The sequence below is a fragment of the Diadema antillarum genome, unplaced genomic scaffold (genome assembly GCF_040938485.1).
Source record: "Diadema antillarum isolate AM-2024a unplaced genomic scaffold, OU_Dant_1.0 seq00000368_RagTag, whole genome shotgun sequence".
Classification (NCBI taxonomy): Eukaryota; Metazoa; Echinodermata; class Echinoidea; order Diadematoida; family Diadematidae; genus Diadema; species Diadema antillarum.
Genome location: NW_027271369.1, coordinates 1,279,809 through 1,306,979, shown reverse-complemented (window position 1 = coordinate 1,306,979; position 27,171 = coordinate 1,279,809). Strand labels below are relative to the sequence as shown.

At 40.4% G+C, this 27,171-nt stretch overlaps 2 protein-coding genes across 2 annotated transcripts in view; one reads left to right on the top strand and one right to left on the bottom strand.

Moving 5' to 3' along the window:
* Positions 1–3,958: 3,958 nt before the first annotated feature.
* Positions 3,959–18,815, bottom strand: LOC139731355 (uncharacterized). Its single transcript, XM_071642248.1, has 4 exons — positions 18,797–18,815; positions 13,891–13,984; positions 13,404–13,582; positions 3,959–4,113 (listed from the first exon to the last, which is right to left on the bottom strand). Exons 1-4 carry the CDS (start codon positions 18,813–18,815, stop codon positions 3,959–3,961), a joined length of 447 nt encoding a protein of 148 aa, XP_071498349.1.
* The window catches only part of LOC139731319 (uncharacterized), a 117,669-nt gene continuing 109,252 nt past the window's right edge, over positions 18,755–27,171 (top strand). The window contains exon 1 of the mRNA XM_071642206.1: positions 18,755–19,614. Coding sequence (XP_071498307.1) covers positions 19,337–19,614 — 278 coding nt within the window. The 5' untranslated portion in view covers positions 18,755–19,336. The remainder of the gene's footprint in view (positions 19,615–27,171) is intronic.

Genomic DNA, 27,171 nt, shown 5'->3' with positions numbered 1-27,171 from the left:
GAGAACATTTCAGCTTTTGCTTGTCATATAACCAATAGATGCACACGTCATCGAACGTTGCTGGATGTCTAGAACGACTGTGGTATCATTAACATGATGTTGGAAATGATTAATCCCAAATCTATTTCTTTATGCTTGGAGATGAAATGCTGTTGCTTTGTTCCACGCTATCATTGAGAGGTGTTCGAATTCAAAACAAATTTGGTCCATACTTTTGAAACATTCCGCCTATATAGCATACGGTACTCGTGCGTAATTAACGAAACATATTTTTCAAGATGCAAGGCATTTTGAATCCACCGTATAATACATTTCAGAGGTCGTGACTATTGGTGCACAAGTTTACAAACTTAACTGCGCATGCGCAAAATGTATCTATTTAATATAACAAAATATAGACTGTCAAGTTCTTATCTGCAATGATGAATGGTGCATGGATAAAGTACATTGCCCTCCACTCGTATTCGCCCCATCTGACTGGATTCATAGAAGACATCTGCTAAACACTCACTGACGGACCACTGAATTGACTTGAAATGAATCCATTGTTTGTTGTCTTTTGGAAATGAAACTTGCACTTGTTCCTTACGATAACAGAGAGATGTTGCACTACGGAAAGTCATGCTCTTTTGATCTATTACTTCTAATTCCCCGTAGGTTCCAGTTAAAGCCTACTTCAAAGTACAGTTGCAGAACTTTTGGATCTATCTTACGGAAATAAAGAAAAAGAAAGAACCGTTTCCTTCCTTTCGCAACAATAAGATTATCTTTTTTTACTGTAGCATCACGTCAGATGTCAAGAGCATGTAAACTTTCAAAAAAAAGTAATAACATATACATACTTATAGAGGATATAAAAGATGTGAAATTACTTGCTTATGGCAATATACGGGGACTGCAGAACTGGAAGCCACACACTTTTTTGCTCTTTAAAAAAAAGAAAAACCGGGGAAAAAAAGATGATCAGCAAATAATAACAAAACCCATGACTCCCCGAGGGCACCCTCCTCACAAAAAGACATGCCGCCGCCCCTGATATAGCCTTCGTATGTCAATGACTTTTTTTTTCAATTACCAGGTACCATATTATAACAGGTACTTTTTAAGTGTTTGTTGCACGACACAGGATGATATTTCCAGGACAATCAGTGAATAATCTATACGTATACAGTGTATATTAATTGACGGTATAGCGTGGGAACTGGAGAGAAGGGGGGGGGTGGAGGGTGTGTCATTCAAAATCAATGACCTCACCGTGCTCTCATAATGACACAGCGATATAAATGGTTTTGTTCAGATAATATGCACGCATTGATCATATGGTGACCTTCATGATAACATGAGCAACATTAATTCACTCCAAGAACTTACTACTTTGTAGTGAAATGTACTGGCTTCCACACCCCCCCCCCCCCCCATCCCCGCTCTTGATACATGACACTTGCAGACTTTTCAGTCCAACATTGTTAACCTAAAGCTGTTCGGATAAGAAAAATTGTCCTATCCCCTACTTCGGACACAGGCGAGGAATATTAAATTCGGACTCTCACTGTGTATCGCAACTGATTGCCTTTGAGATCGAGATATCTAGCGCTTTAAATAATACGAATAACAAGATAGTGATAGGTGTAAAAAGCAGTTTGGAAGCAACTTTTCTCGAAAGTGAAAACTCGTTGACGAGCAATATAGTAAGCAAAGAAAGATATAGAGAAAACGAGTAAGAGAAGTATAGTACAGTAGCAGTAAGTGGGAGTATAATAAGTCGCCATGAATCACTTACCTGAAGTACGGGGGTCCTTACCAGAGCTTCCAAAGCAAAGCCAGAGAAAATACAGCAAAATTGATGGATTAGTCCTGGGATTTTCACCTTCTCGTCAGGCCTACCACGTGACTTGAGAAATGAAGATTTCGATCTTGCCAGCATCCGTTGCAGCACGTCACCTCAACCGTGGTCGTCGAGCCACGGGACGACAACCGTGTCACTGGCTACACCTGTCGAGCAGCTCACAGGACTGCAGATATCAAGTTTGAGTGCTTCGGTTTAGGCTGTGCCCTGGACTATTGAGCACACAGCATGAACTTGAGCGGGCGACCTCACCCCACACTCTATTGTGTTGCACCACGCAGACCTGTATGGTGCCAAGAATTACCTGTCTCTATTATTAATAACACACCCATTTCACACACACACACATACACACACACACACACACTCACACACACGTACATACACAAAAACGCATACTCACACACAATACGTCCCAGCTCCATCAGTATTTCATTTTTTCCTCTCTCTCCTTTCCATTCAACAGTCACTCCGATCTTTATTCAGATCACGAACTCTCTTTAAATCAGTCTGTACCAGGACGACCACTGGATCCATTGTTATCGATTTCACAATTATTTATCTAAGGTTAGCCTGAAAAACCTCCCCCTCTTTGTTCATTTCATACTTCTATATTTTTGTCATACTCTTCATTTTTTCTAGCTGATACCTGGGATGACATGAACAGTATTTGAGGTGTACAGTCATGCATTGAAAATAGGTTCTCTTTTATTTCTGTTCTCACTCTCTCCCCCTCCCTCGCCAAGTTAGACTATTTCCCACAAGTTCATTGTCAGAAACGGAGATTCAAAGAGTGAGAAGAAGAGAGAAAGAGGCTGAAAAAGCAGGTCAGAACGCGAAGTTTGTCAGATCTCGGACAAAAGCTGGCGTCCTTCAACTGAAAGAATGTCGATCGTGAGAGCACAGTAGCTGTTATGAAAATGCGTGTTGACTTATGTCGATTATTCATACTCTCAACATCACTTATGTGGCCAGATGAATATCTAAATTCGTGCCGTATAGTTTACAATAATTTTCTGCCATTTTTCTTTAAATTACTTGGATACACCCATCAAAACAACAACAGCAACAACACCACCACCAACACCAACACCACCACCACCAACAACAACAACAACAACCTTCTTCCAGACCAAGATTCTGTCTATGATATTTGTCAATCATTGCTGAAGTACTAGTAAGCTTAACAATGGACATTGTAGCGATTAAATTGCTTGAAATTAAAATAAAGAAAAATCCTACAGTGAATGAAAAGATAAAACAACAAAGTAAATGGTTTCCATTGAAAATCACAATTCCATTTTTTTATTTTTGCATTCATTCTGGATTGCGTATGTGTGGGTGTTGTTTTTTCGACAGTTTTATGGGGCTTATGTCACTAACACTACTTTTCACATTATTTACAGTTCAGTGGGAAATCAGTTATATTGTCCTGCCATGGCACTTCCTGCATCCGAGTTGAGCCAGTGTTTGAGGAAATTGTGCAGCCGGTTACCCTCCTAAACGCCTCGGCACACCGAGCACGGTAACGGCAACGGTCCAGGTTTAAAGTGTGTGTTTCTGTTGTTGTTGTTTTGTTGTTGTTGTTGTTGTTGTTGTTGTTGTTGTTGTTGTTGTTGTTGTTTGCTATGGTGCACCAAAAGGAACTATATAGCTAGTTATGTTGCAATATAATTTCCTCGTTAATAATTTTGTTAAAACAAATCTTCAACAGGTGATTTTGTTGCTCATGAATTTAACATAAGAATGAAATTTTTGGTGTTTTTGTACCGCATTGTTGTTGTTGTTGTTGTTGTTGGTTTTTTTTTTAACAGAACCAAACATGGTTCCTTTTGGCCCACCAAACCGGACCGTTGCCGTTACCGTGCTAGGTGTGCCGAGTCCTTTGCATGTTGGCTGTGTAGTGTCACTGAACAGTCACGCAGTCTTCCATCTTGCGGTTCTATCTCCATCCTCCGGGGATGAGCTGGGGGTCGTCATCCTCTCGTCCCACGAGCTGGCTCTGCGTGTGGTTGGTCATATCATCCTCGTTAGGTTGTGATGCAAGCCACAGGTATAGTGGTGATCGATCAGGCTCACAGTCGCAGGGTCGTGCTGACTGCATGATGGTCATCATAACCTTGACCGGTTCGCAAGGATCCCGAACGCATTCTCCGACACTCTTCGACTCTTCGACAGCTGGTAGTTTGGGATGCTTTCCTCCCTGGTGAGATTACTGTAGCCAAACAGTTTCTGCATACATTGGCATACACCGAACCCGTCATCACCTGAAAAGACAGACATTTCACAAAATGGTCACATAACAGTTTTGTAAAGAATAACATTCGATGGAAATTTGCACAATTAAGAAAAAGATAGAGTGTTTACAGCAATCACTACCAACACTATTCGCGATGCTTTGACAGTGAAAACGCCGTCCTTACACCGTGATTTAGTCGTCCTATGGTTGTGCTTTCGTCGTGAAAAAGTCGTGGTTTTATTGTGATATCGCTGTGAAATCGATGAGGTAGATAATGAGGTAGCCCCTTTGTCATGTTAATAGATCTTTGTTCGCCCTCTTTAGAAAATGTAACAATCGGAACAAAAGCACAGTTCTGGCGAGGGTGTCTTGATCGGACTCTCGAAAGCTTTTGTTATAGCGCAGCAAGCCGTCCGCAAATTTCTATAGTCGCGTGGATTAGATTACTACCATGGCTTACCGTTAGATTACTACATTGTTTGAATTCCCTCAGTTCATCGCGCTTTGCCGCCCGGGCACACGATAATCGCTTCGACTGCGAAGTGCACACATTGAGGACGGAAAAAAAAGATATAAACTTTAGCGAAAGTGCATGATCAGACTCTAGGTATATTCTGAAAACATGCATCTAATCGATCGCTTATTTTCCGTCGCAAATTACATGGTAAAATGTGCAACAAAATCATTTGTATTTTACGTAAAAACGTTTTATAAGACCTCCGTGAACGCAATGTCAACGTAAAGCGTGAACTCAGTAAAATCGGAGAAACAGTAAACACCCTGCCTCACTCAAAACATCTGTATACTCTCCCTTAATCTGCATCGATTTCCACTCCAAATTTCACTTCGATGGAGTTTGTAATCCGTTCCTATCGCCGTAACGAAAATGTCTAGAACATCAATGGTACTGAAAATGACTTTCCGAATATTCCGATGTATCAAAGGCAGGGCTCGACACTAACGGTGGCCCGGAGGTCCAAAATTTCAGAAATGAAGATTTTGATGGCCCGATCGGGCCACCAAAAAAGGTCGGATGTTTGCTTTTACTTTTGGAAATGAACAGCGGTAACAATCGGCTCCGTAAGATGCTAAAATTAATGTCAGATGTTTGCTTTATTTTTGGCAATGAATAACGGTAATATTTGACTCCGTATGATACAATAATGAATGTCGGATCTTTGCTCATACATTGTACTTTTGGAAATGAATAACGGTAAGATTCAGCTCCGTACGGTGCTGAAATTAACGTCAGATACTAGTATTTGATTTTGCGTTCGGAAATGAATAAAGATAACATTCGGCTCCGGAAGATGCTGAAATAAAATAATGTCGAATATTTGCTTTGACTTTCGGAAATAAATAACAATAATTTTCAACTCCGTACGATGACAAAATAAATGCCGAATATTTGCTTTTACGTTCGAAAGTCAATAACAATAACATTCAGCTCCGGAAGATGCTGAAATAAATGTCAGATGTTTGCTTTCAATTTTGGCAATGAATAACGGTAATATTCGACTCCGTATGATACAAAAATGAATGTCGGATCTTTGCTCATACTTTTGAAAATGAATAACGGTAAGATTCAGCTCCGTACGGTGCTGAAATTAATGTCAGATACTAGTATTTGATTTTGCGTTCGGAAATGAATAAGGATAACATTCGGCTCCGGAAGATGCTGAAATAAAATAATGTCGAATGGTTGGTTTGACTTTCGGTAAGGGATAACGATAACTTTCAACTCCGTACGATGATAAAATAAATGCCGGATATAATATTTGCCTTTACGTTCGGAAGTATAAATAACAATAACATTCAGCTCCTGATGATGCTAAAGTAAATGTCGAATGATTACTTTCACGTTCGGAGATGAAAAACAATAATATTCAACTCCGTACGATGATTAAAATGTCGGATGTTTGCTTTTACTTTCGAAAGTAGATAGCAATAACATTCGGCTCCGGAAGATGTTAAAATAAAAATAATGTCATGATGATTGCTTTTACGTTGGAAAGTAAATAGCAGTAATATTCTGCTCCGTACGAAGCTAAGATAACTTTCGGATGTTTGCTTTTAAATTTCGAAATGAATAACAGTAACATTTAGATGCATTCGATGGTAATATTAACGTTTCATGTTTAATTGCTTTGACGTACGGAATGAATAACAATATAGTATTCAACTCCGTACGATGATAAAATATAAGCCGGATGTTTGCTTTTCCGTTCGAAATTAAATAGCAATAACATTCAGCTCCGGAAGATGCTAAAAGAAATGTAGAATGATCCCTTTGACGTTTGGAAATGAATAACAATAATATTCAACTCCGTACGATGATTAAATAGATTACAGCTCGTTATTCCCAAGGTTCGTTGAAGGCTCTTCGGTACGAAGATTCGTTATACCCAAGGTTCCCGGCGTTGTTCCGAATTTCATTTTCTGATTAACTATTCTTCGGAATAACGAACCTTCGGAATAACGCCACAATTAATGTCCAGATTAAAGAACCCGTTTTCATTTTCGGATTAACGAACCTCTAGGTATCATCCTAGGGAGACTTTGTGTGTTTTGGATTAACGAACCTTCGGAATAGCAAACCATCGGAATAACGAACAGCACCCATAAACTAAATGTCTGATGTTTGCTTTTATGTTCGAAAGTAAATTGCAATAACATTCATAATAATCTATAAGCCTATTTGCTAAATCTTAGAACTCAGAATAACAGTAAGATGATTGAATGTTCTATTCATTTATTTTCGACATGACGCACTTCAGTAATATTTGATATTTGTTTTTCTTTGTAGTGGGACCGATGTAGTTTAACTTAAGTTTTTCTTGATTTTTTTTTTCGGGCCACCAGAAAGTTAGTGTGGAGCCCTGATCAAGGTCATTGGCATGTTAGCCCGATCGGACGCCGTGTTTTTACCAAAGAGTATAGAAGCGCACGAATGTGATTTTTACTACGACTGGGCTGTGTATAGTTATGCCACTTGATAAATGTTGATGTACAGCGAGAGTTATCAACATTTAAATTATGTAGGAAGCGTGATCGTTCGTATTTTGTCATGAGGGTATTTAAAATTCAGATAAACATCTCATTTCTCCCATGCCGTGTGGCGGAATCCGAATGACTGTCACAAACTACATTCGAGTAAACCTCTATCAATGTACCCTACCACGCCACACTACATACATTGTAGCTAACACGAGTCCATGAGAGTAATGCGTTGCCATGCATCCACGTGCGTCCGCACTACCAGTGAGCGGTCAGTGCAGGTGCGCAGAGCACTAACCTTGTACAAAGTGATGCGTGCACCTGATACTCTGGCGTGAACCATGCAGGGCCGTATAAAGAGAGTGGCCATCTCGCTTTTTGGCTTATGTGTTTTGAAGCCTGTGATTGGTCAAAAGCTGGTCCCATGATCTACAGGCGCCATGTCGTTACTAAAGTGCGCTCATAATGCAGTGGCCTCTGTTTACGACCACAGAACTCTGTGTTTACGACCCCTTTGGCTTGGTTATTTTGTTACGTCTGAGCGTACACGCTAACCCTGTTACGTGTAATACGCGGGTAACGACATGGCGTCCAAATTAGCAGTTGGCCAGACTCTCTTTATACTAGTATACGGCACTGGCGTGAACCTTAAACTCCTTCCACATGGATGAGAAGACCGGACAAGATCGACGCGACGGGTACAAGTGTCGATCACAAATCAATTAAAAGATGACTAGTATTCACACTGATTATGCCTGCATGGATAAGAATTTCAGCACAGCCTTTTTATTCACTTCCAATATGGGGTCTGTAGGCCTATATATTTCCGAAGTATACTTTCTCTCATGAGTCGACGGAATACTAGTACAAACTTACATGTATTCGTTTCTCTTGTCAGGCACAAAGAGAAAGAGGGAGAGAGAGGGGGGTGGGAAACAAACAATCAGAATACTGTTAGCGTTCGTTTAAAATGTACATTGTAGTTTAATACATTCTTAACTTGAAGCTATAATTTCTCGAATATTAATTCATTGCCTTTCCCACGGCCCTCAGAAACTAAAGTTCATGAACTTGCGGTGTGTCTTGTTTATCATGTTTGGCACGTAAGGAATGCGCGCATACTACTAGACAGGGCGTGTATTCTTCTGCCATTTCTTTCTTCGAAGTCTGAAATGTAATAACCGTCGAGTAGGTTTATTTCATGTGCTTCACACGTTAATCATGATGCATGCATGCCTGAGAGCGTTCGTTCGTCGTGAACCTTCGAACTTGCTCTATACTCAGACAATAATTTCGGGAATTTCCAAGGCAACTGAGTAATATTTCTTTTTTAAAACCATTAATAAGAACAAATGTAACCTGCTAATTGCTTATCGATAAATCGATAAAGTTAAAACTATCGTTCTTGTGCCTCACAGTGGTGTGGAGCGTATGCCGTTGAAACGTTCTTTTTAATGATGGAATAAAAAACAAGAACGCAGTTTGGTCGACCGTTCACAAGTCACCGCGGGGCAGCAAGATTTCTTGGGTTTAGCATGCTGTTCGCGCCAATATTTGTGTCTTGTGTCTTTCTTACGTGCGAAAATTTTTGCTAGCGGATTACAAAATCTCCCGAGTTTTGTAACCTGCTAATTTGTATGCGTGTATAAGAAGACATTGTAGGCTTCCTGCCAACCTCTTCAGAATATTAAACATCGTTAGAAAATATTTCAAATATTCCACCAAGTGTCTATACCAGATTGTATTTCATTTCTAAAAATGCAAAAGCTCCCCCGTGTGAGAGGGGGACACCCTCTTCTCCACACATTACTAGTATAGACTTCTCTTCACTCACATAAAGTTGGTTACAGTGAAAGACGCACACGTCCATCAGAAGATGGTTGTAGCCACTCATTGTTCCCCGATCGATCAGTACACATTTTCTTTTTCTTGTTTTTTTTTTTTTGTTGAAAAAGAATAAAAATATTGTAACAAAGTGTGAATTAGATCGTTGAAATTCAGATCTCGATACAAACTTTCCTCGCACCTTTAATCATCATCTATAAAGTTCTTACACAGTGACAGACGCGCACGGGACTCACGAGGTGACAGAAAAATCACGATTTTATAGCCATGCCCACTGTCCCAGAGTATTAAATTTCTTACATTTTCTTAAAAAAAATGTGTACATGATGAATTCCATAAAAATGGTGTTGAATATCATATCTAAAAATACAAATGCACCCGTGCCCGTGATGGTCTGTCACAAGCTCTGTGCTCTCTATTATGCTCCAGCTCTCCCTCGATTACGTGCTCTTCCCCTCCCGCACACGTAAATATGGATATAGTGCCTATACCTGTTACATGTATCTTTGGACACTGTTCCATACGAGGGTATGATTACCCCCCCCCCCCCCCCTCCCCCCCCCCCCAAAAAAAAAATGCAATCGTTACATGGAGTTTCCGCCAGATGTTGCTTACGCTATATGAATAAAAAACCGCGTAGATAAGTAACAATTACCATAGGTATACTCTCTTAAATTAAGCTCTTACCCATAGAGGTCACATCAGTCGGGTCACTAATAAAAAGAACTGTTCATAGATAATCATATAGGGGCCAACCCCGATTTGTAAAGCCTGATGTTCTTTTTTTTCTATTTTGTTTGCATTTAATTTTACAAACGTATACAAACTGTTTCTCGACATAAAAGCCAAGGTGCTCCCTGCCCCATCGTAGGTTGTTTAACAATGACCCGGATATTCATTAACTCCTAGCGGCTGGAAGCTTTTGTGCTTGATGATGATATCAAAAGGTGGAACGGCATTGAGTCGCTGAGCTGCTCATGCATGACCAACGATGACCGAGCTGTGCCGATATAATGGGTCGGTTTGGAGATGGATCTTTTCCACCTCCCTGGTTCGATGTAGAAGGTATAACATGGACATTATAGTGCACTTCGTCGTCAGAAAACGACTAACAGTTACTTACTGTTGATCACCAAATCCTCGAAGTAGTATTCAGAGTAATTTCAGAGTTCAAAATTTAACTCCCTTTAATCTCGTAAGCAGTTTATTACATGCAATTCGGTAAAACGTGAGATCGTATGGGTTTTGCATTGTCATGATCATGTTGTTTATATTACTCGAAAATATCAATAAATGAAATTCTTGCCTCGTATTGTTTTCATTACAACCGATTGAAAATTTGTTTTATATCGACGTAAACTGTGAATTCGTGAATACAAATGAAAATTACTTGACTGGACATGCATGGGCACTTAAAATCTGATCTATCCACAAAGAATATACATGAAGATTATCCCGTATTAATTCTATCAAATTTTGTTAAGGACAGAATTGCATTATTGTTGATAACGGAATTCATGATGCCGTAATTACGATAATTTACCTTGCACTGAATCGTAATATTGCTGTTAATCAATGATACGGAATGTTGCTATAATCAGAATAACGAGTGCCGCTTATTTCCGCGTGCAGTATATGTCGTATATGTTGTTTGTAACAACACTCCGTCATATTTTGAACGGGCCAAGACAAAATCACTCGCCCTGCGTATTATACTGTACATAATTATGACATAGTTCACGATATCCCGCTCGATAAAATGATTGGATGAAATGAGCGGCAACTTCTTAGCACTTCTGATTCTTGAGCAGATATATAATTTTCTTTAAGAGAATATCCATATCAGCGTTTTAAGCTTCATGATTAAACTACGGAAATTGTTCTGTCTGTAGGCTGTGTTATCAACAAGGTTCTATATCTGAAAGAGAAATTGCAAGAGAATTTCAGTTTGCCACTGCTCTGCGTGGAAGTTTCGTCCGCATTTGCACGCTGTCAGGGGCCGAATACTCAGTATATCACTGTCATTATCGTAACACCTCGTCTTCATCATTATCACAAGCGCCCTCGATCCATCATTATCATCATCAAAAGCATAAAAAAAAAATTTCAACGTCATAGGGCTCGACACTAACGGTGGCCCGGGGCCACCAAAAACACACGTCGGGCCCCTAAAATTTCAGAAATTAAGATTTTGGTGGCCCGATCGGGCCACTAAAAAAAGTCGGATGTTTGCCTATACTTTTGAAAATGAACAGCGGTAACAATCAGCTCCGTAAGATGCTTTAAAAAAAAATGTCAGATGTTTGCTTTTAACTTTGGAAATGAATAACGGTAATATTCGACTCCGTATGATACTAAAACAAATGTTGGATGTTTGCTTATACTTTTTGAAATGAATAACGGTAAGATTCGGCCCCGTACGGTGCTAACATTAATGTCAGATATTTGATTTTGCGTTCGGAAATGAAAAGGATTCTTAACATTCGGCTTCGGAAGATGCTGAAATAAATGTCGAATGTTTGCGTTGCCGTTCGGAAATAAATAAGAATGATATTCAACTCCGGATACGATGATGAAATAGATGCCGGATGTTTGCTTTTATACGTTCGAAAGTAAATAGCAATAACATTCAGCTCCGGAAGAAGCTAAAGTAAATGTCGAATGATCCCTTTGACGTTCGGAAATGAATAACAATAATATTAAACTCCGTATGATGATAACATAAATGCCGGATGCTTGCTTCTACGTTCGAAAGTAAATAGCAATAACATTCAGCTCCGGAAGATGCTAGAATAAATATCGAAAGATCCCTTTAACGTTCGGAAATGCATACCAATAATATTCAACTCCGTACAATGATTAAATAAATGTCGGGTGTTTGCTTTTACTTTCGAAAGTAAAGAGCAATAACATTCGCTCCGGAAGATGCCAAAATAAATATCAGATGATTGCTTTTAGGCCTACATTCGTTTGGAAGTGAATAGCAGTAACATTCTGCAACATACGATGCTAAAATAAATGTCAGTATTTTGTTATAGCATTTCGAAATGAATAACAGTAACATTCAGTTGCGTTGCATGGGAAAATAATGTCTGATGTCTGCTTTGACGTTCAAAAATGAAAACAGTAACATTCGGCTCCGTATATACGATGCTAAAAAATTGTCAGATTATTCATTTCACTTTCGGAAGTGGACAGCAATAGCATTCGGCTCCATGCGATAATGAAATAAATGTTGGATGTTGACTCTTAAATCTGGAAATGAATAACGGTAATATTCTGCTCCGTACGATGCTAAAATAAATAACACATTGTTGTTTTTACATTTGGAAATGATTAACGGTATCTATCGGCTCAGTTAGGTGCTAACATGAATAGCGGATGTTTACTTTCACGTTCGGAAATGAATAGGGCCTAAGGATAATATTCAGCTCCGTAAGATACTAAAACGAATGTCGGTTCTTTGCTTTTACATTTGAAAATGATTAACGGCAACATTCGGCTCCGTAAGGTGCTTAAATAATAGTAAAATTGGATGATTGCTTTTAATACAATTTTGTTTGTTTTAGGCTTTCAATACCGATGTAGAAATAAGGACGATACGATAAAATTAGAAGCTGAATGAATATTAAACGACATGTCTCACGTCCCGCTCAGGCATCTTGCACTTCTTTAATTTATGGTCTTGGTAAACACGACACGTGGTACGCGCCTGCCGCGATATAACGCATTGAAGAACCTGCATGGTAACGTACATAAACACGCATGCGATTTGTCGTAATTAATGTGGTAGCGAACGCAGGGATTTACGAAGACGAACACACATGCTTCGTTGCATGTCTTTTCATGCTATTCTAGGTGCTCGCGTCGATCGACGAAACCATACTATACTGTTACAAACGACATGAACAATGCAAGTGGAGCTTCGTTTGTTGTATCGAAATGGATAAACAAGGTGCTGGAACCAAGATTATCAGAGGATTATCAAACTTTGCAACGCTCCAGAAGCACTGAAACAGCATGATTTGATCGTTCTTCGGCCGTGAACTAGTAGTGAAAAAGTCGTGGTTTTGGAGCCCAAGAGCTGCGGACAAAAGCCGATGTAACAATCGGCGGATTATCACCATGAATAGCATGTGTCTTTTGTTCGATTTTCACGCTGCATAACAAAAGAGTCACTCTAGCCGGCGAGGGGGCGAGGCAGGATGTCGGTGATTGTTCTGCCCGAAAAGCACGACTTTTTCACGACGTAACAACTACTAATCCACGGTAATATCACATCGATTCCAGCACATTTTCACAACTCGTTCACCACCTAATCACAACGCAATCACGGCAAAACCACGGGGACAATATGTAAGTGCAAAAGCACGACTTTTGCACGACTAAATCACAACGAAACCACAAGTAAAGGACGGCGTTTTCACTGTCAAAGCATCGCGAATAGTGTTGGTAGTGAATAGGGCCTATACGTACCAAAGTAGAGGCAATAGATTGGCTGAGTGTCATTCGTAAGCGGTCCTGGCCAGGGGTTTCTGGGTTCTCTAGACTCGTTTGCTTCCTTCAGATCGAAATCGTCCCAGATCTGGGCATCTGATAAACTCCAATGACCTCCGATATCTTCCCAGATGAACAACTTGTAGTTGGCATATGAACTGGAGTTAGCAACACGATGGAGAAGAACTCTTTGGAGTAGAAGTACGTGGATCCAGGGGGGTGTTTCATCAATTTAGTCAGCGCTGACAAGTTGTCAGTCTCTGACAATTTCAGCAAAATCCTTGGTTTTGATTGGTCGAGATGCTCTGGTCACTGACTGTTACCATGGTGATTGTCAGAGACTGACAACTTGTCAGCGCTGACAACTTTCATGAAACGGTACCCTGACTTGGGCAAATAACGAGCTGCAACGTGCTTCCGGGATGGCATCCAGTGCACCGAGCGTTAACGAGGCAAGTTCCACTACGTTAGAGCCCCATATGCAATGGCCCTATGCTCTTCCCACGATGTTGGCACTGACAACAGCTCGTTGATGTACTCGTCAACGATCACCCTGCAAACTTCAAAGAAAAAGAAGAAGAACAACAAAGCAAGGTAAGTATTGGAATATAAAAAAAGAAGAAGCTGAAAATCAGCACATTTGATATCTGTACTTCTCTCACAATTGAGAGAATGAGGATAGGCCATTACGTTGAGTCTTGAATAACATTAAGCTATGGCATCTGCATGATCGCGAAAGTGAGATTTTATTTCTTGAGTTGCTTGAGTTACGATGGTTCCGTAAATTATGAATCCTAGAGGCTATACCAGTCGTCGTTATTTGCAGTTTTCGAACACGCTCAAAATGTAGTGTTTCGATGTGATATTGATAGAACGCCCTCTGGTGGCACTAACATTATACATCACGAATCGGCTACCTTTTGTACATTATCTAATACTGTAGACGTATATTTCTAACGCCCACTGATCTCTATGGGACGCATACGATACTTCCATAGTAGAGATCAGTGCTTATACACCGTGTTAACAGAATTTACACGGATGTTCTCCAAGCGTTTTCCGGAGACGAAACATACAAGGGAGGAAACACGGGGTGAACGATGCGGCCGCTGTTGGTGTTGCTCAAAGTTATCCGTGCACGCCTACAATGGCAGTGAAATCAGCCGTCCCTGGCCGTTACTAAAACGAAGAACATTTACCTGTAGGACCTACATGTACACAAGACAGTGTATAATTAACGCATATCACATCATTGGCATTGCAGAAGCGTACGATGGGGATACTGTGCACATGTGTTTTGTAATAGGGCCCACAGGCATGTATTTTCTACAAAAACGTTTGAATTACAGGGCTGGCTTTATTGTTGATTCCTCCATGTTTAGTATAATTGCATCTTGCATGATATAAGTTGCAAATATTGTAATGTTTTAACTGTACTTCCTTTTTACTTACAATGTGGCAATAAGTAAATTAAATTACACTTTTTCTCCTTTAAAATACGTTAACCGTGTAAACGCATTTATTTCTTGTTCCCTAAGAATATCATGAATAAAACAAAAGTAAAGACAGTCGTAAAATCAGCAACATTGCTTACAACCAGAACAGAACAGTGGATGCGGCTCGATTCTTACCTTGTTAGCGTATTTTGTTTCTCATTCCATAAGAATATCACCAGTAGATAACGAAAATATATCGATCATAAAATCAGCAACACTGTTAACATCCAGAATGGAACGGTGGAGGATACCGCTCAACTCGAATCAAACAGTGCGCACGCTGGTCGAAACAAGATTTGCGGCCTAGAAGGTGACGTCATCACACTTTCCTGGTATAGATTTACCTCAAGGGTGTATCAACAGACAGCTTACACCGGGTGTCCTCTAGCGGCTACCCAGAATCTACCCTGTATGGGCTACCCCAGGTTCCCCGGAAGCTGCCTGGAGGCTGTCCACTGTATTGCCTATGATATACAGGGTAACAATTAATGTTCTTTGGGTGTCCTCCGAGCAATTTAGATTAAAGGACAGCATATCTTTTTCTTTATGATTTCATATATCATCAGATGACCATTTTTGTTTTGTTTTGTTCGTTTTCCTTTTTTGGTGGAAAGGGGTAGCATCTATTGTAAGTTCAACTGAAAGATCTTATGACCCAAATATTCTCGTATCTTTATCTTTAAAAAAAAATCAAAGCATGCTAAAAACACAAAAATACACTCAAAACTTATACGTGCACGCACACAAAATAAGGCCTGCGCACAATCGCATATTTCAGAGTTCTAACGAACTGACGTGCAGGACTTATCATTGCAATACCTTGTGAGTTATAAATCCTAGATTCAGACTAATTTGCCAAAATGCCTAATCGATCCCTAATCATAAATAGATAGTGATAGTAGATTGGCCCTTACACTGGACAGCACTTCATGAAATCCCAACCAGAATATCATAATCATGTACAGAGTAAAATAATGTGCGATCGGAATAAAATTGACGGAATTACACAATCTGAACATAAATTATCACTTTGATTGTTAGTATTGTGAGGGGGAGGGGAGAGGGAGGGAGAGAAGAAGAGGAAATGTGTAGCACACTAATCTGATAAAAATCACTGATCTCTATGTATACATGTAGCTTACATAAAGATCATGCATTCAGTGGATGAAATACCATACAACCATATCGTGTACTTCCCGATAGAGGACGGCATACCTCAATAAATCCACTCGCTTCCGTCTAAACGAGCACACGATTGACATCACATGATTGTGAAAGCTAACCAAGCTTGCGCTCTCCGCCTCCGGCCTTGATTAAATGCTAATTATTAAGCTACATATGCATCATCACGGCACATTCGCACATGGTGTACATGTTTGTGTCTGCGAGACCAAATGAATGTTGGGGAACACGATGAGTCAGATTATTAATTTTGCGATGACGCAGAACGTCCATGGCAATCACTAATACGCACCTTTGAAAAGTCTCTCTAGGTGAACGGTTGATAGAATCAAAGTAAAGTGCTTTGTTAATCTTCACAGGTCCACCACCTGAAATACCCCAGGCATTTCGTTGCCTATAGCAATGGCAGGAATACTAAATATTGCTGGATTCCCACACATATGACTGAAAATTCATGTCACCAGTAGAGTATTTCCTTAAAAATGATACTTATCTTTTGTTTACTTATGCTGTTATTGCATACATTGACAAAATTCGCTGCTGATCGTTTTCAAACGAATGTTAGACATTTGTATTAAACAAAAGAGATATAGGCCCTGTATTGCTTTGTCTAGTGATTTTGAAAAATGAAACTTACATCGCAGGTAGAATGATAAACCAGGTTGTCGATTCGTCCATTAAACTCACTCCGTCATGATTTCTTCAATATTTGCAACTACCACGTGACTACGAAGAATGCTCTATCATCATGATTTTTCAGTTGCGATTTTCCTGAGAAAAAATAATTTCAAGCGTAAATGTGTTTTCTTATTCTTATCTGGTGCATTTCCTTCTGCATATCTGATAACACAACCAGTGATAACAAAAAGGGACCCCTCGGTTCTTTGGCATAATCCCAACTCTTAAAAGAATAGATACTAACTATATTTCATTTCATTTTCACTTCAATTTATTTCCCTATTTCTCACGAAAATAGCACAGAAAAAGTACAATTATACAATACCAAAATTACAAAGCATAGATTAGGTAAAACTTCACCGAATGTACAACAGTCTGTCTCATTTGAACACAAAGGTCTGTTTACAGCAGTGTTGGATTATATGATCATAGTACGAGAAATATGATGGGCCCTAGGAGAAAGCAAACTTGTTCAGTCGTAGGTCCCAGGATGAATTAGATAAACTACTAGTTTATCAGGAAAATGAATAAAAACCAAAGCAGCAAATGTATTCTTTGAAGTGTGAGAGAAAGAGAGAGAGAGAGAGAAAGAGGGAGAGAGAGAGAGAGAGAGAGAGAAGAGAGAGAGAGGGAGGGAGGGAGGGGCAGTTAGCTCGGTGTCAGTTTCTTTGGCGATGCAAGTGTTTTTAACAATCATTAAGAAGAAAATGCTTTACACCGACTGAGAACATGAACACATGAAGTAGGCATGGCTTTTATATGCCAACTCCCTGAACTATAAAATTGCTGCCTTTAGTATTCTGTACGTTTTCCACATACAGTCAGTCCTTCCAGGGAGGTGGAAAGAGCTGGTCCATCGTATCAAGGTCTTGTAGTCAGCATGGTAGAGGAACAGACACGCACTGTAATTCAACCTGCCAGGAAAATCAGTATGAACAACGTATTGGATTCCCATAGAGAAAATATTATTTTAACAATGTAAGAATGTATACAATAGATGTGTGTGGTTTATGGCAGGAAGGTATGTGGGCCTATATCAATCACCATCTTTCATTGATAGAAAACAACGAATTGCACATATATCATTCATAGACAACCAAAACAACACAAGTTTATGCTTTGGTGTTACACATGCAATCCAAGCGTGCTGTGATGCGATACCACTGTTTGTGCTCCTTATTACACTGAGACATTAGGATTATTGCGTCTATTCGTCCATCTTTCGAATGACTACCATGTAGACTTACAATGATGTAGCTACCGGGGATTAAGGTTTACAGATCAATGTCATTATCATCCTCACCTTCACTTGTCCTTTTTTCTTCATTGTAGGGCCTATTGTTGTGAGTTATGCAAAGATTAGATATCTAAGAGTAGCAATAATTACGAGAGGAGAGCTTTCATGCAAAGTTATAATTTTTGCAACAGCCCTTTCTGAAGTCAATGTAAGATATGCTAATGGAGCGGTTATAGCTGTCAGTGTTAATCGATGCGTGATTCTGTTTTGTTTATTTATTTCAATACGATTCGAAAAGTTGTGAGGTGCTAATTATCTAGCTGTAATTCCTACATCTTCTCAGTTAGGTGGAAAGAAGCACCTCCCTGACCGTCCCTTTCCACCCAGTACTATAAATCGTTCAGACTCGTAGCCACGCGTTTTGACCACGCCCCTTTCCGATCCAGCGGCAGCGCGCAATGGGGATTTCCCAAATCAAAGGTGCGACACTGGTAAGAATCGAAGAGAACAATGGTCACCCAAACAGACTGTATTGATCGGCATGTATTTATGCAAAGCTTAAAGCTGAAATCTCGTGTGAAAACAAGAGGGTTGCAATAGCCTTAGGAGATGCGACCCGCGATGAAATTTGCAACAAATCAAGGTTGTCGGTTTCACTGAGTGCCAGCAGAAAGCAAGTACCATCCCCTCTTTTTCTACTCTCGCATTAAATTACACGGCTCGTTTCTGTACTAAATCTACACACATCATCGCGGTGCGCGGCAACTCAGCGAGCATACGTTCCGTGTCACTGGCCATTTAGCACGCACGCCGTCCAGTAAGCCTTGCAGTAGGTAGAACAACCGTTTCTATTTATCCAACGCTAATGCCATCTCGTAGGAGGGAGGACTGCATCGTTCTGCTCCCATCGGCTGTCGTATGAAGAAAGCCTGGCTATCGGGATGGCGTGACAGTCTCTTGGCAGTGAATTCTGGGTAGGTAGGTTGTAGTCAGTTGGAGTTGAAGAGCTCGGAGGAGCCTGTCACCAGGGTACCTCCCAGAACTCGTGGGAGCTGAGGCGACCAAGATTCGTGCTTCCCTGCATACCGCTGCCACATTCAGATGACAGATCGGGGTGTGAGGATTGAGTAAGCAAACATCTTCACGCAGCGACGTGTTAGCCTCCCTAACGACTCGCAGCTGTGATGCCATCAGGTGGTAAGCTGGTACCTGTAAACCGCTACCAGCTTCACTCAACAGGTGAATTCACTTCTGGATTTATACTCTGATAAACTAGCGATCGATATTCTAGCTCGGAAGACGATTTGGAGCCTACAAAAATGGGCAGTTTGATGGAGCTTCAGAAAGTGCTTCGGCAACGCGAGGAGCGCATCGCCGAGTTGGAATGTATCCTTCGGGCACGCGATGAGGAGCTCGCCGAGATGCGAACCAAACTCGACAAATTCATGTCAGTTTTGCCCACCTCTCCCTCCCTGGTGAATATTTGTCGCCAACCGAGGCTGAAACGCGCCCTGGGGATCTCCGCCGAACCGCAGGCAGAGAAGTCCGTGCAGGAATTGACTGAGCAGCAGTTCAAGAAGTACACCAAGTCAAAAAGGTTAGTGTTAGTCGAGTGTGAAAGATACATTTGTGATTTGTACCGGTAGTTGTGAATGCACGGACGATGGGTGAAAGTGAGTTTATTATGTAGCGTGCGCCTGAGTTGATCAAGGTCTTTTTACCTTTATAGAAATGAACTGCATGTATAAAATGGAGACTCATGCACAAATATTGTTCAGTACTCTATAGTAACTAAGATGTAGATTGCTCAAGCATCGGGGTCATAATTTTTTTGATGTTGAATGGTGATATTGTGGAACAGAGTATCTTATCCGTGATAAACTACATTGTATAGACTACCCCTACTTGAGTCACAACAAACGTTTGGATTGTCCTGTTGACTCAATACACTATATACACAGTTTCATCTAATACAACAGCATGTGATAAGTCAGTACACATGTTACCAGCCTGTCTGATTACTGTATGGTAAAATATGGTGCAACATAATTCCTATATGCAGTGTCACATTGTTTGTGATATCATTGTAGGCAAGCTGATTGGTGATGTTTACTGCGAGTTTGCAGTCTTTCCGCTACATTTATCACTAGAGAAAGAGAGAGTGAGAAGAGAAGGGAAGAGACACAAAAAACTGTCCTGTTTAGAAGAACAATGAATGCAGCCATGTGATTACTATACAGTAGTCTGTCATTGCTCATTCAAATGACAAGTAGAGAAAGTGCAAAAGGATCGACTCTTGTGATTCAACAATCAAAGAAAAGAGATTGGAAAGGGAAAGTCGTTTTAGCTGATTATTTCTGTAGTTGTGGGTTTAATGACATAGAGTCATTAATTTTGTTTTGATGTCTTTACAGACTATCCATGAAAGTTGTTTGGTATGAATGAATAATTGCAAAATGATTCTATTTTAAGTGAATGAAACACACTGCCTACATTCCGGCACCATTATATGTTACATGTTGTTCAACATACAAATCTTCAAATCATACTTCAATCATACTTCAAATCATGAAATATGATGAGTGTGACAAAGCAGATAAGAAGAGGATTACTATAAACAGAGTGAGTGAGGATAGTAAATTGTAGTGGAGATATTATGTACTTTTGGATTGAAAATATGATTGTGCTGTGATAATATGATGATTTTGAGGTAAATCAATAGGGCCTATACAAATGGAGAATGTAGTGTGGGATTCCAGCTCTAGTCTATAGCATTCTTTTATTTCCCTTTACTGGAGCCAGCAGGGGCGGATCCAGGAATTCCGTAAAGGGGTGGCGCCTTTACAAAATTAAAGGGGGCACATGCCCCCCACCCCAATTTTTTTTATTTTTATTTCTTTGAACAAAAAATAAAGAAGGGGCGCACGCCCGGTGAGCCCCCTCTGGATCCACCACTGGCCTGGTTTTAGAAGTGACTGTGCTTGAAAAGAATGAGGCACACTTCATGTGTCTTGTAATTCATTCCAACGATGTGGCTTTTATACGCATGCAGCCAAGAAGTAACATGTATACAAGGATTATCAGCTTTCACTGCTAGGAAATAGAGTCATCCATTGTGCTGTTGTAAGTGTTGTTGTAGTAATCCAATTCCTCTGCAATGCTGCCAACTTTATCAAGACAGTATTCAAGACACATTGTATTACTGTTTAACATAATGAATATGATAGGCCTATATACATCAGTTTGCTCCAATTCATAGCATATGCGTGCATTATTGTATGTCTATCTATGTGTATGGTGTGTGTGAGAGAGAGAGAAAGAGAGAGAGAGAGATTAGGTAGGTAGTACACAGATATATTTGCATTTTACTCATGTGATGCTTTGTCTATGACTTTTATAAAAATCACTGTGTGTCTCATTACTGTAAAAACTGTTATTTTTGCAAGGGTTTATTTTTTGCAAATTTTGCGAACCACTGTTGGGCTGAGGATTTAGCAACATGAAACACATTGTGAATTGACAGCCATTAGTGCCCATACAATAACCCTAGTGTCATATCATGAAAACAACATCTCATGAAGATGTCTTTGACCTCCACATTCGCAAAAATATCTGTACCGGTATAATGCGAAAATACCAGCTTTTATTATATCTCGTATCTTTGGATATCTAATCTAATGTAAATCTTTTTTTGGAAGTGTGCCCAGTGCTTGATTAACCCAGTGTCCACACACTTTAGGCCTAAATGCTTGCCATAGTAAGAGGTATATGCTTCTTCACGTAAGCTAACACGTGGCTTTTCAGTGGGCTTCATTGGAGCTGTGTATGATCAAGGAAGCACTGTAAAACAAGGAATGTTTGTGTGCGGTTTAATTTCGCAAGCCAAGATTCACGAAATGAAAATGCACGCAAAAGTTCTTGTCTACATTATATGCATTGAATGTTAGAGGCAATTCGCGAAAATTTCATACTGCAAAAAAAGGCCGTCGGCTCCAATTGGCAAAAATTTCATGCAGCGAAAATATCATGTTTTACAGAATGAGGTGAGCAAGGAGGTACTTGGTGAGCTAACATAGTACCTTCTTGGTGTGATGTAGGCTGCCCTGCATTCATCGACATTCCCATATATTTGAAACACGGTTTGAATACCCACTATCCAAACATGCTTGCAAAGGATTTTCGGATTGCGTTTCTTGAGTTGTTGCATTTATCGTCTCTATCATGAGTGGAGAGGGAGGTCTTGACACTGCACAGCTCCATTGCGCTGTTTGACATGAGGAGCAGAGCTCATGTACCGTATAACATGTGCATGGCTGGAGTGGGTAGGTCTGAGCTATAAACGCAAGTCCCAACAAATCTTTGCGTTTTTATCATCTCTGCGAGCATGCATAATTTTCTGACTCAAACAGGTTTGAGATTGCGCTGTTTTCAGAGTTTCAGAAACACGTTTCAGAAATATGTTTGTAAACCCATAATCAAAACAGCTCCCCAAATCTCTCTGAAAGTCATTTACCTCCTGTTCAGATGCAAGCCAGTTTATACCAAAACTTGATAAAGTTCTAAACGACATATAAAGAATCATCATACAGCCGACAGACCATTCATACGCTAATTTCGACCATTCCGGAAAAACGTTGTATAGATGGGCAGTTTCTCACTGTGCATGCTGTTATGGTCATGAGTGACAGGTGTAGGGTCACCTTTCGTGCACGCTCCCATTAAGCCCCGCCCAGTTATACTGTTCTATGGTCGCCATACATTCAGACGCACAATGGACACGATGGAATGTTGATTCGTTATCGAGTTCTAGTTCGAAATGATGCTCTGACCGTCGTTTCGTTATACGTTGTTTCGTTATACGTCGTTTCATTAGTCAGCATTCAGACGTATAAATTCATCGTAGAGCTATACCGTTTTGGTATAGCTATACTGTTCTAATATACATTTTTTGTGTCTGAACGACCTGTTAAAATCCTAAACTCTACCCCAGAAGTGAGTTGATAAATGCACCGGTAGACAACACAACATGACGCACCGTTGTCCATCACTCAAATGACTACCGGTAAGTGGCTTGACCTAGTTAGGCTGGTCATGCGTGTCCCATATGGGGGACACTATGCGGTGCTGGTAGACCAGCACTTGTCTAATGTTGCCTGAACTCACCTTCCACTCAAGTAACCAACTGTTGTTTTTGTCAGTCTAAGGCCATAGCTGGAGGACAGAATACCTCTTTGCATACCTGTTTCTTGATTTCTCATAGACTTTGTACAAGATCTGTTACATTGTGGAAAGCAATGGGTTGAATTATTTATGCAGCAGGCAAGTGGGCTCTATTCAATAGTGTACACTAACGTGGAGCTAGCCTTTTGTCAAGGCCCTCTCGCTGTCATGGGCGAGCGAAGCGAGCCCAGCCGAGCGCGCCAGCGCGAGGGCCTTTTGAGATCTGCTTCACATATTATTATTCATGACACGTGAACCCTTCTGAATACTCATTTTATCGGGTTCTGGTCAACCAATGGAATGGCGCGCTCCCCGAATCCTCAGTCTTGGACGTGTTGTCATGCCTGTTCGCATGCATCACTGACCACCCGCAGAGGTCTGCCACAGAACTCTACACACTCTGTGTGTGTAGAGTTCTGTGTGATCTGCGGCGTGCATTCCCTCCATTCAAATCGGGTTCGAGCAGACAGACACGCTGATTGGTCCGACTTTTGCTCCCGAAATCGGGGAGCAAAACTCGGTAATTCAAAGGGCTAACAAAAGGATGCGAAGCAGATCTCAAAAGGCCCTCGCGCAACCCCACTCAGCTGGGCTCTCTTCACCATACAGCGAGAGGGCCTTGACAAAAGGCTAACGTGGAGCATGCACAAGTTTTCTCCAAATCATGTCTCCTTGATTTTACAGTGGAGAATAATACCCTGTCTTAACAGACCACAGAACTCAGGGTAGACTACGGACACCAGGAGAGCATTGTTGCCTTGTGTCTCTTTAAGATGCAACACGGTGGACAGTCTCCTGGTAGCCTATGGAGAACGTCTGGGTAACTTTTACCCTAAACCGTCCAGGGTAGACTCAGGGTAGCCTCCAGAGGCCACCCAGGTAAGATGTCTGTGAAGATACATAATAGAGGTAAACCTTACATGGAAAAGCAAGATGATGTCATCTTGCCAGAGATCTTGTTGCAACCAGCGAGCAAACTATGGTTTGAGCTGAACAGTATCCTCCATCAACATGTTCTGGTCGTTAATAATGTTGCTGATTTTATCATTTATGCTCTCTTTGTCTACACATGACAAATGTAATGCGCTAGTGATAAGGTAAACATATTAATCTTAATGAAGAAAACAGTCAATTCAAACATCTCTGTAGATAATACGTGCATGTAAAAGTACACACTTGTGCACAGTGCTAGCCTTCTACAATGACGACTGATTCAGGGGTCACTTTTTTCAGGGTGGGGGGGGGGGTGTCTGCAAGACTGGAAGGGAATCATAAAGCCTACTTACCATTCAGGTGATATCTCAACCAATTAGAAATAACTTGTATAGATCATGTACAGTTTTCCCCCACTCATGTTATTATGGTTGATGCTACCCCCTGCCCGGCCCTCCTCCATGAAGCCAGTGCAAGATGACTTATGACGAGCAAGTTGAGTAAGAGGTTTCATCACACGTTCATGTTTTAAAAGCCCTGCTCAGTTACATCTTGTATACTGTTTTTTATGGTTGCTATTATATGTCTAGACATTGAAAGAAGATCAAATTCTAGTTCAAAATGATGCTCTTACCTTCGTTTCTTATACGATGTCTCGTCTGTCAGCATCCAGACACATAAATCCATTGTATCACTATAATGTTTTGGTATAAATTGTTATGTGTCTGGACACCCTATACTTTGTCTGGCTGGCTACAGTAAACTCCGTTACTTACCAACAGAATGACCCATGCTGGTAGAAGAGAAGTAATGTTGATGCTAATTTACAGCACCATTGTGAGTTGGCCAATGGGGTTTATTGTGTAATCTTAGTGGAAACACATTAATTCATCAGTCAGAATGGAAGTTACCCCCCCCCCCCCCCCACCACCACCGCCACCACCATAGGTCTTGGGAACCATGTAAATTGTAATGCTTAATGTTTATTCATTGTTGTGTTTTTTTTTTGGGGGGGGGGGGTGTGGGGTGAGGTAGGGCTTGCAGTGTTGTGTCATTATTGTCCCCAAATTTAATATATTTGATTTTTATTTTTGTTCATTTTTGTTAATTACTATTTTTGAAGGCAATTTCTATCATTAAATGTCTTTAAATTCATTTACATACTCTAATATCTATACTCTGTTCATCTATTTACTTATGATTAGGGGTCGGGGAAGCACTTAAATGTAGTTCCTTATCCTGTCTGGCTTTTCTTCAGTGTGCAACGAATTCACTAGCCTTTTCGCTAGGATTAAGCACATAGTTGTCCAAGTTAACTCAGTGAGCACATGCCTGTTATCAAAGGGAAATTTAGTTCACCCTATATGCTGCTTTGTATGAAAACAGAAAAATCAGAGAAGTAAATCAGCACCAATTTTCGGGCAAAAGAGATCAGATTCACACAAAAAAATCATGAAATGTATTCAAGTTTAGAGAGTTTTGGCAACTGCTGTGTGATGTATTGTGTATACATGTAAGTTGTTGAGTTGAGATGAATTTTCATGTAAAAATTCATTTTACCAATTTTTATTTTTGTCTAGAGACAAATTTTCTGTTGCACTTTTATTGGTATATGATAGGAGTTATATATTTTGTGTGTCTCCCTTATAGAGTGGATAAGGTTTGCCTGTGCCCAAGTATTTTAGAAAAATTAAAGCATAATTATCAGGAAGGGATTTTTCTTTAACCTGTTGAGGATGGATTGATTTTGCTACAACACGCATTTCCCATAGACACCTGCCCCGAGTATACTCATGAGGGATTAAGGATTGGAATTATGGGGGCCGTGATCTGAATCCTATTTTGGGAAGTGGGTGAAATATCTTTTGTGATGTTCTACATTTTTTCTTGTAGTCCTGAAGTCAGACAGCCATGGGGGCTGTGGATTTTATTACAAACGATATGATCCTCCATGGAGCTCGTTTGGTTAGTACAGTTTATGTCTGGTGAGGGGAATGTTTCATTTTAATAACCCTGCTGTGTCTAGTATAAAGTTTAATAGAACATGGAGCTACTGTGCTGTGTAAAAGCAGCTCCAGGGTTAGAACAGGGAGTGCACATGGTTAGACATTCTATCAGAGCCTGGTAATAAAGTAGATTTCTCTTTAAGTCTTACAGAGAATAGATTCACAAGGTTTTTCACATATTTTGAGGACTTGAGCGCAACAGCCCATCACCTAAAATAGTTACCATGGTCTGTAGAAAATAAAAGGAATATGTAGGAACATATGGAGCAAGAGGATTAGCCAAAAGAGTTCATGGGATACTGATACAGTTTATTATAAGTACCTCTTTTATTAACCCGGGGTGCTCCATTGTACATAGTTATACTTCGTGTTTGGGCTGGTTGCAGTTACTCTTATGCATAGTATGGCAGTACCAAATACCATCTGAAGACTTATGGTAAAGATGTATTTGATACATATAATGGGTTTTGCTGACAAGGGCCATTACCCTTTCGTTCTAACTTTTGTCTTCTTCATGCAGCATGCTGGTGCTGTGGAGGATTAGCTGCCATATGAGTGCATAAACCAAACAAAAGGGTTAATTCATAACAACTCTTCTGGTGATATTGAAGGGTCTTTCAGAAGCAATGAGGCCCAAAATCACTTGTCAGGGATCTGAGGAGCTGCTCAGTCACAGACTGGCGGCCCTATCCCACAAAGTACAGGGTCAGGTCAGTGTGTAGTTCCAGGCCTATCCTGTTACACAAGAACACTCAGCGGTAAACAAATCACTGGCAGTTGATCCTGATTTATGACCTAAACTTGGTCCTTTAGTCCCCTTCTATACTCTTCCTAAAGAATGCGCCAATTGTTGATGGGTGTTGTGCTGGAATGTGGGTGTATATGTGTGTGACTGTGTGTGCATGTGTGTGTAGGTTTATTGCCCCAGAGTTTGAATGGGGTTTTTCATCAAACTTCATATTTTCAGAACTTGATGGATATAGGCCTACCACTTT